The sequence below is a fragment of the Falco peregrinus genome, chromosome 3 (assembly GCF_023634155.1).
Source record: "Falco peregrinus isolate bFalPer1 chromosome 3, bFalPer1.pri, whole genome shotgun sequence".
NCBI classification, from domain to species: domain Eukaryota; kingdom Metazoa; phylum Chordata; class Aves; order Falconiformes; family Falconidae; genus Falco; species Falco peregrinus.
The window spans coordinates 2,015,282-2,027,993 of record NC_073723.1 but is presented as its reverse complement, the minus strand read 5'-3'; the positions used below and the strand labels follow the sequence as shown (position 1 = coordinate 2,027,993).

The following is a 12,712-nucleotide window of genomic DNA, read 5'->3' as shown; positions in this document are numbered from 1 at the left end:
TGTAAGCTGGCTTTTCCTAATCCAGAAGAATGAAATACGTTACATTTGTACTGTGTGTGAGGTTATCTGCTGGATGTAAATCCACAGCCTTGTGGGATTGCTTGGGGACACCCTGCCACACATAGACAGCAAGAGCAGATCACATTACTTTATTCCAGAGAGAACTATTTCAAGACATTCAACTTTTTTCCCAATTTCAGTCTCAAAAAATTAAAATCTTGGAGAAGTATGACCCTGTTGACTGGGTGTAAGACCCACTTTGCATTTTTAGGGAATATTTTTTGACAGGATAACAAATGGAGTTTTATTTCTTTTTTCTTTTCCCTCTTTGCAAATGCATTTTAGAGTCTTTTCATTTCTTATTAAGATTCTCCTAACTTGTAACAAATGTGGTTTAGTCTTTTTTTAACTTTTTTTGCCACCAGCACTTAATATATACAGTTATAAGTTGTCTTTAAAAAAAATCATCTTCAGGACACTCTTGTACCTGGAAAAAATCAGCCCACTTAGAAAACTGGCTAAAAATAATCACCTTTTTCGCAAGGCTTTTTTTTTTTTCTTTTAGAAGTTGTTTTGATAAAAAAGGTTGAGAACCTCTGCCCTTCAGCTTGGATTCAAGTCCTATGAGAAGCAATGGAAAGCTCCCAGCTGCCTTCAATGGACTTTGAATGAAGCCCCTTGCGGCATCTTTGTTATATCTGTGCCTGTGCTCGGAAAAGGAGCCCACAAAGGACCAGTTACTGCCATCATCACCCATCTGTGTTTGTATCGCTGTCACTGCTCTGCATCCAGATTGCAAAGCGGTTCACTATTTTTTGGCGAGTATTTACCTTCAGAAGTGCCAGCAGGTGGGCTGCAGTGGTAAAGTTCATAGAATCATAGAACAGTTTGGATTGGAAGGGACCTTAAAGATCATCTCATTCCAACCCTCCTGCCATGGGCAGGGACACCTTCCACCAGACCAGGTTGCTCCAAGCCCCGTCCAACCTGGCCTTGAACACTTCGAGGGATGGGGCACCCACGGCTGCTCTGGCCAGCCTGGTCCAGTGTCTCACCACCCTCACAGTGAAGAATTTCTTCCTTATATCTAATCTAAATCTATCCTCTTTCCATTTAAAGCCTTTCCCCCTTGTCCTACCACCATGTGCCCTTGTAAAGTCCCCCTGCAGCTTTCTTGTAGCCCCCTTTAGGTACTGGGAGCTGCTCTAAGGTCTCCCCGGAGCCTTCTCTTCTCCAGGCTGAACAACCCCAGCTCTCTCAGCCTGTCTTCACAGGAGAGGGGCTCCAGCCCTCTGATCACCTTCGTGGCCCTTCTCTGGACTCATTCCAACAGGTCCATCTCCTCCTTATGCTGTGGACCCCAGAGCTGAGCACAGTGTTCCAGGTGGGGTCTCATGAGAGCAGAGGGGGAGTTATCCTTCTAACCTGCTGGTCACACTTTTGATGCAGCCCAGGACATGGTTGGCTTTCTGGGCCGCAGGGGCACATTGCCAGGCCATGTTGAGCTTCTTGTCAACCAATACTCCCAAGTCCTTCTCCTCAGGGCTGCTCTCAACCCATTCTCTGCCAGTTGGACATCAAGCCATTGACTGCAATAATTTCAGAGTGACCATCCAGCCAATTTCTTATCCACAAAGTGGTCCACCTGTCAAATCCATGTCTCTCCAATGTAGACACAAGTGTGGGTGAAAAAAAAGCCAAACTATTGCAAATTAGTATTAACTAGTTTTCTTGGGCCCCTCTTCCCTCCAGGGCTTTATCCCATGATACTCTACCAAGTAGATCCCTGAAGAAGCCGAAGTCTGATCTCCCGAAGTCCAGGGTAGCGAGCTTGCTGTGCGCCCTCCTCACTTCCCTAAGGATCTTGAACTCCACCATTTCACAGTGACTGCAGCCAAGGCTGTCCTGGAGTTTCACATTCCCCACCAACCCTTCCTTGTTGGTGAGAACAAGATCCAGCATGGCACCTCTCCTCGTTGGCTCCTCTATTACTTGGAGAAGGAAGTTACCATCAATGCATTCCAGAAACTTCCTGGATTGCTTATGCCCTTCTGTGTTGTCCCTTCAACAAATACCAGGCTGGTTGAAATTTGGGGAAAGTGTCTTCCTCCTGCAGGTCCTTGCCATTGCAAGCTTCCATTCTTCTGCATTACTGCCCCCTCTCCCTTCTGTGCCATGGGGGAGGTTTGGGCTGTTTGGGTCCACTGCACTCGGAACCAGCTATCTAGCTCCTTCTCAGCCTTCCCTGATGTTACTCAGCCTTCTCACCACCTCCTGCAGCTCAGCTACCTGCTGCAGGACATCCTCCATGTAGGCGCACCTTTTTCAGGTAGGTCTGCCCCAGGAGAAAGGTCCAGGCACTTCCTGTGGTCTGAGGTCTGCACTGCAAGTTGGGTGAGCCCTCAGCCTATCAGGAACATGTAACTGGTTGATTACAAGGCAATCACAGCACATGAAAAGAAAAATATCTTCACTTAATAAAGTACAGGATATATTATCTATTTATGATTAGTTTGTATACACGGGCTTGGTAAACATCTGGTATAAATTAGTGTGTAAGTATTTAACCACATGGAAGAAATACCAATATTTTAAGATTTTTGCCATACTGAAAGCAGGGAAATTACATAATTGATAAGCTGGTACCTGCTGGAATAATAAAACTGGAACATCATAAGCACAGAAATCACAACAATATATGTAATATGATAGTGGAATAAACCTATAAGCACACATTAAACACTCACTGTCAGATACAGTGTTTAAGGAAATTGTTGACTGTGTATTTGTAAAGGGGAGAAGACATGAAATAAAAATAAAACCCATCAGAAATATGGTATTTTAGAAGAGAAGAAATACTTACCTGCTTACCCTGACCTGCATGGCCACCATGCCCTGTGCACAGGCTGCACAGTACCAATTGAGGTTAGATTAAGAAGAATCTAAGTGCACTCATAGTTAAAAAGATAAGCAGCCTGTATTGTTTAGATTTTTACACAGGACTCAAAACTTGTGAATTATTCATGTTCTTCTCCCAGAAGTATTATAATTCAAACCATTTTAATGGTTTAAAACAAAAGCCACACTGCAGATGTCCTTAATATTAGATTGAATTGATAAGTGAATGATTGTCTCAAACATCCAGTTTGACTGATGGATGTCCCATTTCAAAGTGGCTCTCTAAGACTGAGCATTATCCCAGAAAAGCCAAGAAAAGCCTTCTGGGATAGAAAACCTTCAGGCCCTTGTCAGTCATATATTTAGCCTAGTTGCCTTAACTTGCCTTCTGCAAGTGTTTTAGGAATCTCCATAATGAAAAAAGCTCTATGTACCTCTGCTTGGTTTGGGAAAAAGCAATTTTTGTTTTTCTTAAAATGTTTCATATCTTCCACCTTGCTCAAGGCTACAGTAAATACACCGTACGAGGTGGCCAGTAATGATGACAGGCTTCACTAGAGCCCTGCAAAGTGGCTCATAGAAGATGTTTTCCAAATTACATGTATTCCACCTGTAGCCACCTTCATCATAGGCTTCACTCTGTCCCGCTCCTGTGTGGTACTTACTGGCTCCCTTGCTGCTATGCAGCCCAGGTTTTACATGACTATAACAGCATAGGTCTCCATTTGGTCTTAATCAGCGTGCCAATACTTTCCATGTGGTTATATGAAATTCTGCAGCCAAGTGGCAGCAGGGCTTGGATATTGCTTCCGAAAAAATGAGATGTCCCATGATTAAAATGACTAACGTGTCATCTGACAAGAACTACAGTAGACTCCTGGTTGGATCAGAGCTGTCTGCAAATACTGTCTTGAACATTGCATACTGTTGTCTTTGGTCTTCTACTGTACCTAGCTATCCTGTCTTGTTTCCTCCACATCACCTTTTTGGAAAATGTTGGCTATTTCTTATATAATAATGAGGAAATTTTACTAGCAAAGAAGCCCTTTTTTGTCTTCATAACCACAAAAAGGACATGGGATCACATGGGATCACAAAGCCTACTTCTGCTGACTTAGCTGATCAAGGTCAGGTGTGGGAAGCAGATCCAAGTGCAGATTTGCTGACAGCAGATTAAGAAGTCTGCATGGGTGCCCTTTTCCCCATTAACACCTTGTCTCACCTCTCAGGAGGTCTGGAGCCCACCAGACACCTCTCCCACTGCATCCAGCCCAGAGCAGGTATCATAGGTCAGGGATGCCCAGAAGTACATACGGAGATGAGGACATTGCCAGGTCATCACTGGTTTGGGAAGACTGAGACTAATGTTTCAAAGTGCTGATGATCCATGGTTCAAAAAGAAACAAAGCCTTAATGACAGGAACCTTATTGTTAACAAAAATCAAGTGAAAACATTTAGATTGAGGTAATGGAAGGCTTTGGCGATTTACCACAACCATCTAAAAGTTTGCAGGGTATATTTTGGGATATGTTCCAATTATGAGGCCAGTTCACCAGAATTTTTTCACTTGAAACAAACCCAGGGAGATATTTTTTTTACAGCACTCATGATGATCTGTGCAATGCCAGCAATCACTATGCATGAGACATGGGGAAGAAAAGATTTTTTTGTTTTCAAGACATGACTCGTGATTTTGACCCAGTCATAAGGTATGACATGGAAGTTTTATGCTGGGAACTGTAGGAAGCCTTCAGCATCCCCCTGGGGAGGAGGGGAATGGCTTGCTGCTGAGGAGCTGTGTATTGGGAATGCCCAAGTTACACACAAGCACAGAACTTATGAACTCTGCTACCACCTACCCTGAAAATCATGCAGTAGCTACGAGTATTAGGAGGGGAAAAGTCTCACCCTGTTGGGAGAAGGTTTTTCTGCCATGAAGTTAAACAGAAAGCCCTTCCTGCCGTCAAAGTGCAAAGACTGCAACAGTCATGATCCAAGGATTAGAAGTCATAGGCTCCACGTAATATTGACTCTACTGTCAATATTGTCAACTACATCTGTTGTGTCCTATTGTCAGTAATTAACTTGTAAAATTTTAGAATCTCACGGCTTCCTATGAACTTGCTTCAATGACAGCTAGGTTTTCATGCTGTATTACTTAATTGCAGCCTCATTTTCCAAAAACTACTTGCATTTATTACTTTCCAATAATTTGAATTTATTACTGTAGATGAAAAATATTATTTCTTTCTTTGGAAATACGTGAAAATGTTAATATCTTGGGCTTTTATTAATTTTCGTGGTTTTTGTTTAGTTGTTGGTTTTGTGGTGTTTTTTTTCCTTTTAACAGCACGTATGTTCCAGTTCCACGGAAAATCAAAGTCAAAAAAGAAAAGGTGAGTAATGCTGGTTTCTGAATTTGTTCTGCTAATCCACTTCTAGGTCTTTTGCGTTCTTTGTGAGACTGCAAGTATCCAAGGAACCCCTTGACATTCATAAAAACTGCAACCAAAATACACATACTGTACAAGGCTCAGCTAAGCTGAAGGTTTAGCTCCTGTGTGCCATTCAGGCCATAGATCAACCACTAGATAACTGAGGTTAGAAAGAGCCTGCTCCTGTGACCATGCCATTGCATTACCGCTGTTCTGAAGGTTGCGTTTCTTCCTCTGGTACTGCTCAGGGAGATTTAAGGGTGCACTGTTGGCCAGGTGCTCTCCCTCCACAGCAATTGCTCTCTTCCCACCCACTGCAGTCATTGGTATGTAATAACACCTTGAGCTGTGGAGAGCCTCTGGAGGTTTTTTTTTTTCAAATCATTTGACTATTTGAACACCAAAGGTGTTTCTCACTCCTGCATCAGTTCCTTGTAATAAGGAGCTAAGTGAACTCTGAACAAATAAAGCTGTGTGTTTTCAAGTCAGTGAAGAATTCACGATGGTGTCAGTGGCTCGTGGGGAAGGCTGTTAGCCCACAGCTGTAATAAATATCTGTACCCAATTAAACATGCTTGGAGACTGGGCTCAGGCCAAGTTCATGCTGGTTTTGTCCCAGGTGTATTAATGCTCTCCTAGGCAATGTTCAAGCAAGGTTTGGGGGATAGCACAGTCCAGGGAACAGACCCTGTGTTGCACAGGGACAGAACTGAGCAATGCGGACAGGATCTGTGCCATGCCACTTGCCTCAAGTCTAACGAGACACGTCTGACACATTTTATTTCATAGTGTGGATGTGTAGAAAGCAATAGTCAGGGGACTTCACTTCTCTGAAAACACTGAGGAAGCATGGACAAACCTGGTGCCCACCCTAGAGTGATCAGAAGAGAGTCCATCCCACGCACACAGACTCATTGCCCAAGCCTGCTGCAGTTTAATAGATTCCCTACTGCTGGAGGCAGGATTTTCCACGGGGCAGAAGGGTCATTCCCGTGTTGGACCTGTAGCCACCATGCAAAAACTTTTGTTGCTGTAGCTGCATGGTTTGAGGACTTAACCAAGGCAGGCTACGTAGGGAGAGGAAAATTATTTCCTCTTCCACAGATCTACCAGCAAAATAAAAGTCTCATTCTCTCAGCCTTTCGAGAGGCTCATTTTCAAAGGAGCTGAGGCTCCTAATGTCTCAAGGGCCGGTAAAAAATGGCCTTAGCCCCAGAGTATTAAAATTACAGATTCAAGCACATGCCTTCATCCCGGAGGCCAGGTTTTGCCTAAGGCTTCAGGTGAGACCTTTAACCAGCGTCGGTTTATATCCCTGTGCTTCAAACCATGGAACTCTAGGGGGCATGAAATAATCACTTGGCTCATCCCTGCCTGTGGTGAGGAACACAATAACCTCTGCAAACCCTTGTGAGAAGCAGTAGGGCAGGTTGTTAAAAAACTTATGTCACAGTTGAGTAGCACCAGCCCAGGGTACGACCGGCGTGATGCAGCAGCTTCCCCAGCAGGTCAATGAGAAGCTTGTATTGCTTCCCACACCATGCAATGCCCAACACCCTGTGAGACGTGATTACACGCCGATACAATAGCAGCAATTAACCTCTGGCTTTGTAAAAAGGAAAATCCCTGCAGCTAACCAGATAGCACTGGAACACTGTCACTCTAATTACAAACGCAGCATGGAGGGAAAAGCCTCTCTTTGCTTCATTCAGGGGAGGGGGCTGAAACCAAGGGCTCCTACCACTCTGGATTTACTGTACACTCAGGCCTGATCTTAAGTGCTCTGACTCCATTAGATTGCCTCTTAATTTCCCCTGGAGATAACCAAGTGAAATTTATGTCTTGTAAAAAAAGCACAGAAAAACAGCATGTTTGAGAAACAGGAGAAATGCAGCTGATGAAACCTGATGGGCTTCCTGACAGCGTACACCTGACCCCTGGTCTCCTTAGACCTGTACCTATAGGCATACCAAACACGGTTGGCGTATTTTGCAGAAGATGCGGTTGCTCCTATGTTCCCATCCAAATTACAGTCGACCTCAATGATCTTAAGGGTCTTTTCCAACCTAAATGATTCTATGATGCTATGAAATCTGGCATGGCATCTTACGCTTGCCTTGCCCAGGCCTCCAGCTCCCCACAGCCTGCTCTCTTAGCAGGACGCCACAGGAAGAGCTGAATGCCTAATTTTCTTCTCACTTGTGCCATTTCATACCCACTGGTTCCAGTAGGAGTCACCTAGGATTTACGTTGGTGTGAGCAGGTAGGGTATCAAGAGCAATGGAGGATTATGCATGTGTAATTACACATGGGTAACATTCCTGAATGCACTTTAGGTATGGGACTTCATTTTTCCCTTTCACCTGCCCTCAGGGAATAGCTGTTATTCCTTTCTCCCCCCTGCCCCATGCCAGTGTTCTTTAGCGATAACACGCTACCATTGTTTTTTTCCAGGGTATTTCACTAATGAGTCTTTCTCTGATTTTGCTTAGATCCTGGTTTATAATCCAGCTTTTATGAAATATGTCTATGAAAACTGGCTCCAGCATCATGGGAGATACCCCTCCACAGGCCTTCTGTCTTTGGTGTTTGCACTCCACGTATGCGACGAGGTAAAGTCTGGCTGTGGTTACATATATGGATAAAAAATCAGGACATTTCACACAGAAGTGCCAGGAATATGCCCTGGCCTCTCACTCGCCCTTTATTTCCCCCTCTCCACTGTCTCTGCCGTTTGCTTTTCAAATAGGTACAGGCTCCTCAGTCATGCAGATATGCTCAGCTGGCAGTGATGGACTTTTTTCATGTCAGCAAGTGGTAGGGTTTAAGATGCATTCCAGAGGAATACAATTAAACATAAATAGTGGCATTCCACTTGATATCAAAAGACATCTGAATATGGATGGTGTCTGTGCCCGTCTTGTTAGTGGAAGTCCCAGTTAGATTTTGTCTCGCTGTTATGGCACCAAGAGCCCCCTGAGCCTGCCCCCTGCCTCCAGCTGCCAGGTCAGAAAAACATGAATCTCTTGGCCTAGTGTGACACCTGCCTGTACTGAGTACTCAAGGACACTGAAAATGACACTTACATTTGGGCAACTGCATTGAGGTCTTATCTGTCTCATCAGTGGAGCCAAGAGGCCGATTCAGACAGCAAACCTCCTGGCAGGACATCAGGGGAGCTGTTTTCCAGTGTCTGTGCTGCCTGAATTGCCACTGACTGTAATGGATGCTCAGGTACCTCCACTTGGATATCTAAATCTTAAACATAATCCCACCTGAAGAACTTTGATCACCAGCTCTTACATAAGCCGAATTGGGAAATGCAGTATTTTCCAACCCAAGATTGTGGGTTTATACAGTAAATTATGGTAAATGTCTCTGCTGCTGTACTTGAGGAAATTCCCTGGCTTGGGTGATATGAGGGGCACCTAGGTGACTGGGGACTTAGCTAGTTAGTGTAAGGCCAAGTCACTCTACAGAATCCTGCAACCGTGGGACTGTCAGCATGGGGGATAAAAATCATTATGCTGACAAAAGCCCTGGCCTGGACACAGATCTGCTGATGAAAGAGAGCTTTTGTCACCTAGGCCTGTGTTGCTTGGAAAGCTGATGGAAATATTCCTAATTATGCTGGCAGAAACTGTTCCATAGTCAAGGCAGATAGGACGGGCAGGTCTGCTAAGCAGGCAATAAGCAAGGCTCTGACATTGCCAAAAATAATTTTAAACAACTCATATTTCGGTGAGTCCAGGTTTGGGTGACTTAGGGTGCTTGTTTTGTGGGCAATGACCCATTCAAACTCAGCCATATTGCCACTCAGTTTAAATAAATCAACTGTGATGTTTGGGCTTCTACCATCAGAGAAGATAGGCATTGGCATCGATGAACGAGCCTTTGGGAGAGGAAAGGCTGTAGGCATGCACACACAAAGAACATGATATCCATCTGCCTCTGAAAGGACTGCAAATGTCATATATGTGGGGATCGATACGGGTTATCATTTGGAAGACTAGGAGCAAAACCAAATTTTTCCCACTCTCTGTGGCCTTGATCAGCTGAAGAGAGATACTCATCCCAAGCCACTGACCTTCTGAGGTCAAACATCATGCTTAGGGGACAGGAATGTGGTTTTCATATTGCTGAACAAGAATTCACGGATAGAAATTTCTTTTTCAGGTCTGGTGGTGCTCTCAGCATAGCTTAGGATGCAATGTTTCTTGAGCAGGCCTTGGGCTGTTATTCTGCGGTTGCATTATCTCGTGCAGAACAGCTTGGCACACCACCGAGGTCCTCAAGTGCCACTGCTTATAGATAAACTGAGAATCAAGAGAGTTTCTTCAGCATTTTAGATTAAGACCAATTGCTTTCTGGGCCGTAACACTAGTTCACTCTCACTTCCTAGGTGAACGTGTACGGGTTTGGAGCAGACAGCAAAGGACACTGGCATCATTACTGGGAAAACAACGCTTCAGCTGGGGCTTTCCGGAAGACAGGTGTCCACGATGGAGATTTTGAATTCAATGTAACGTTGACTCTTGCCTCCATTGAAAAAATAAATTTTTTCAAGGGCAGATGACCCTGGCCACAGCGAGAAGCGGGGGCTGCAATTTCCAACATGCAGCAGAACAAAGCTCAGTGAGGATGATCTGGGCACCAGCCAGGTTTGAATGCGTGGGTTCGGAGTGTCTCACTGCTGCGATGCTCACTGCTGGGAGCTTGGCTGAGGACTGGCTTCCACGCTGCACGTGATTTCCTATCTACCGATAGCTGGGAACTACCAAACAGCTGTGGGAATAAATGAATCTCTTCTTAGGCTCTATGGCTTGATTCTTGAATTACTGATGAAGGACCTGCCTGTTGCAATTAGGGGAAACCTGGGCACAGGAGCTGCTGTTTGTGTCTCCATTCTTTCCTCAAGTAAGGCAGGAGGTCCTTGAAGAAGAGTGAAAACAACTTCTGGTACTTGAGACCCACTAGGGCAGCTGTGAACATCATAGTAAGGATTACCTCAAAGAAATGTATTCACTTCTGCAGTTCTTTTTGAACTGTCTCTTCTGTTTCCTCTATTACTTCTAGTTTCATGCTGTATTAAGGAAAAACAGGATGAAGTTGCCTGGAGTAGTAAATATTTCAAACATCGCCTCATTCTGCATTGATAGTATCTAGAAAATACAGATGAAATCATCTCTGATCATATATTATTTAATATTGCTTCCTATGCAGCCATAATGAGAGAGAAAACAATACTGAAAACTCCAGCAAAAAAATGGCCTTTTCAGCCACTTGTTTGTTTGTCTTGTTTGGTTATATATAATTCTTACGTCTTTCTTTTTTTTTTTTTTTTGAAAATACTCTGGAATGCTCATTTTTATTTAATCTGTTTAAGGATGGAAAGTGGACTTTTTGCTTTCAGTCGTTTATATGTGCCTTTTATAATTGTGCAACACGTGATTTTTTTTTAAGATGACAAACCCTAAATTAAACTTTTTTATAAAAGGGGGGAAAATTAACCAAAGTTTAGCCTCCGTGTGGTATACTTTTATAGTCAAAACCAATAATAACAGCTCCTATATTGCTTTTGAGCAGACACAAATGAGTCTAATTTTTAAAGGTAGCTTTTACCTTTTTTTTTTTTTTTTTTTTTAATGGGAAAATATCCGAAAGATCCAAGGAAACTTTTCTTCTTATTTTTTTACAGATTTAGAAAGTGGTATCTCTTTACAAGGTCCCTATTTGAAATGGAAGAAATATCATGGGTTGGGATATCAGCTAGTAATACAGTAGGAATCTTTTGCCCTGTATCAGCACCTACAAGGAGCCAATCTACGCAAGCTGATCCTACAGTGTAAGCCAGACTTCAAAATTATGTGCCTCTCTGGAGGAATGAGTGAATTAATGTCTGTACTGCTAGGCAGCAAGAGGAGGGAAGTGACAGTGGAAGTTTTATATCCACAGATTTTTTTTCTGGAATCAACATATTTAATCCTCAAGGACAGATAAAGTATGAATCCAAGAAAAAAGTTCAAGTAGTGAAGAATGGAGAACGGTGGTTTTTTCTTCCCGATATCATGAGAACAGGATTAATGGAATATTGACCTGTTTTCAGCTCTGGTAAAGCCAATGGAGTTCTTGCCACAGACTTCAACGGACTTTAGATCAGGCTAGGAAAAAATGGCTCATTTCATTTTTAATTGACCTGAGCTCCCTTTGCTCTGCATGCATGACCCCTCAGTTCAGCTGTATGGACAGGGCAGGATTTTCAAATCATCGTGCTGAGACCTGTTCATGATCCTCATGCCAAGAAGCCCTGCCTGGCGTGGTGGCCAGCAGAACTCACCTGCATGTCACACATTCAATGGGCTTACTGTCTTCAACGTGCCCTTTGTAAAGAATGAAACATTTCTACCTGGACCATATCTGTTTGTTTGTTTGTTTTTTTGTTTGTTTTAAGCATTCCCACCGTTTAAATTGTTGTTAATCGATATGCTTCTGGTGAGATATCACAGTAATACAAGCAAAGCAACTTTAAGAGGAAAAAGACTCCATGGAAGACCCTGATGGTATCTTCGCCCTGTGGCTCGATTTCAGAGATACTTTTTTCATCGTGAGCTTCAAATATTTTAATTTTTTTTTTCTCATAGACAGAAGTCAGTAATTCAGACATACTTCATTGCTGTTCCAGTCATTTTTAGAAAGACTTGGAAGAAAAATCATGGTGGTTTGGTACCCAAATCCCATTGATATTTTTTTTGTAACAACAGGTGGCAGTTTGGGAACACAGAAAGTGGTAAAAAAAAAATCAGCTATCTTCTAGCCTGTGTTGTTCTGAAAGTTTCCTTTAGCTGTCCAAATCTGTCCAAATTAAATTTCCAGTTTTCCCCTGAATATTCTGCCTCTGCCAGCACATATGAAACATCATGGTGCGTACTATTGTGGATAGACTTAGTGTCCTCAGCATGGAAGAAGCTGCAATTCCCATTTAATTTTCTTGCCGACAGCAAGCAGTAACTGTGCCCCACTGACGTCTATTTTTCAGAGTATGAGGAGAGCAGAGAGTGGACATCTCCACCTGCAGAATAAGGGATAGTCTGTACCATCACATTTCTATTCCAGAGGAACTTTTTCTAAAGCCCTTTAGGCAACTGACTGTTGTGTTAGATCTTGGTCTCAGTTTCTCTGCAATTTTGCTGCTCTTTCAAATGCCTTCAGAATAAGGAGAAACCAACAGATGATACTGAGAGAAGAATTAATTCCCACTGCCAATGTTGAAGACTGTGTTCCTGCTAGAAACTTTGTGGGTTTATTTTGTTAAGAAGAACAACAAAGCAAAACATTTAGCAACATGTCAAGGCTTCAAACTCTTGGACTGTATTTGCCA

General features: G+C 43.2%; 1 protein-coding gene across 1 annotated transcript in view; it reads left to right on the top strand.

Moving 5' to 3' along the window:
- The window catches only part of ST3GAL1 (ST3 beta-galactoside alpha-2,3-sialyltransferase 1), an 80,612-nt gene extending 68,476 nt beyond the window's left edge, over nt 1–12,136 (top strand). The window contains exons 5-7 of the mRNA XM_055798628.1: nt 5,250–5,295; nt 7,827–7,946; nt 9,737–12,136. Of these exons, the coding sequence (XP_055654603.1) occupies nt 5,250–5,295; nt 7,827–7,946; nt 9,737–9,910 (340 nt within the window). The 3' untranslated portion in view covers nt 9,911–12,136. The remainder of the gene's footprint in view (nt 1–5,249; nt 5,296–7,826; nt 7,947–9,736) is intronic.
- The last annotated feature ends 576 nt before the right edge of the window (nt 12,137–12,712 follow it).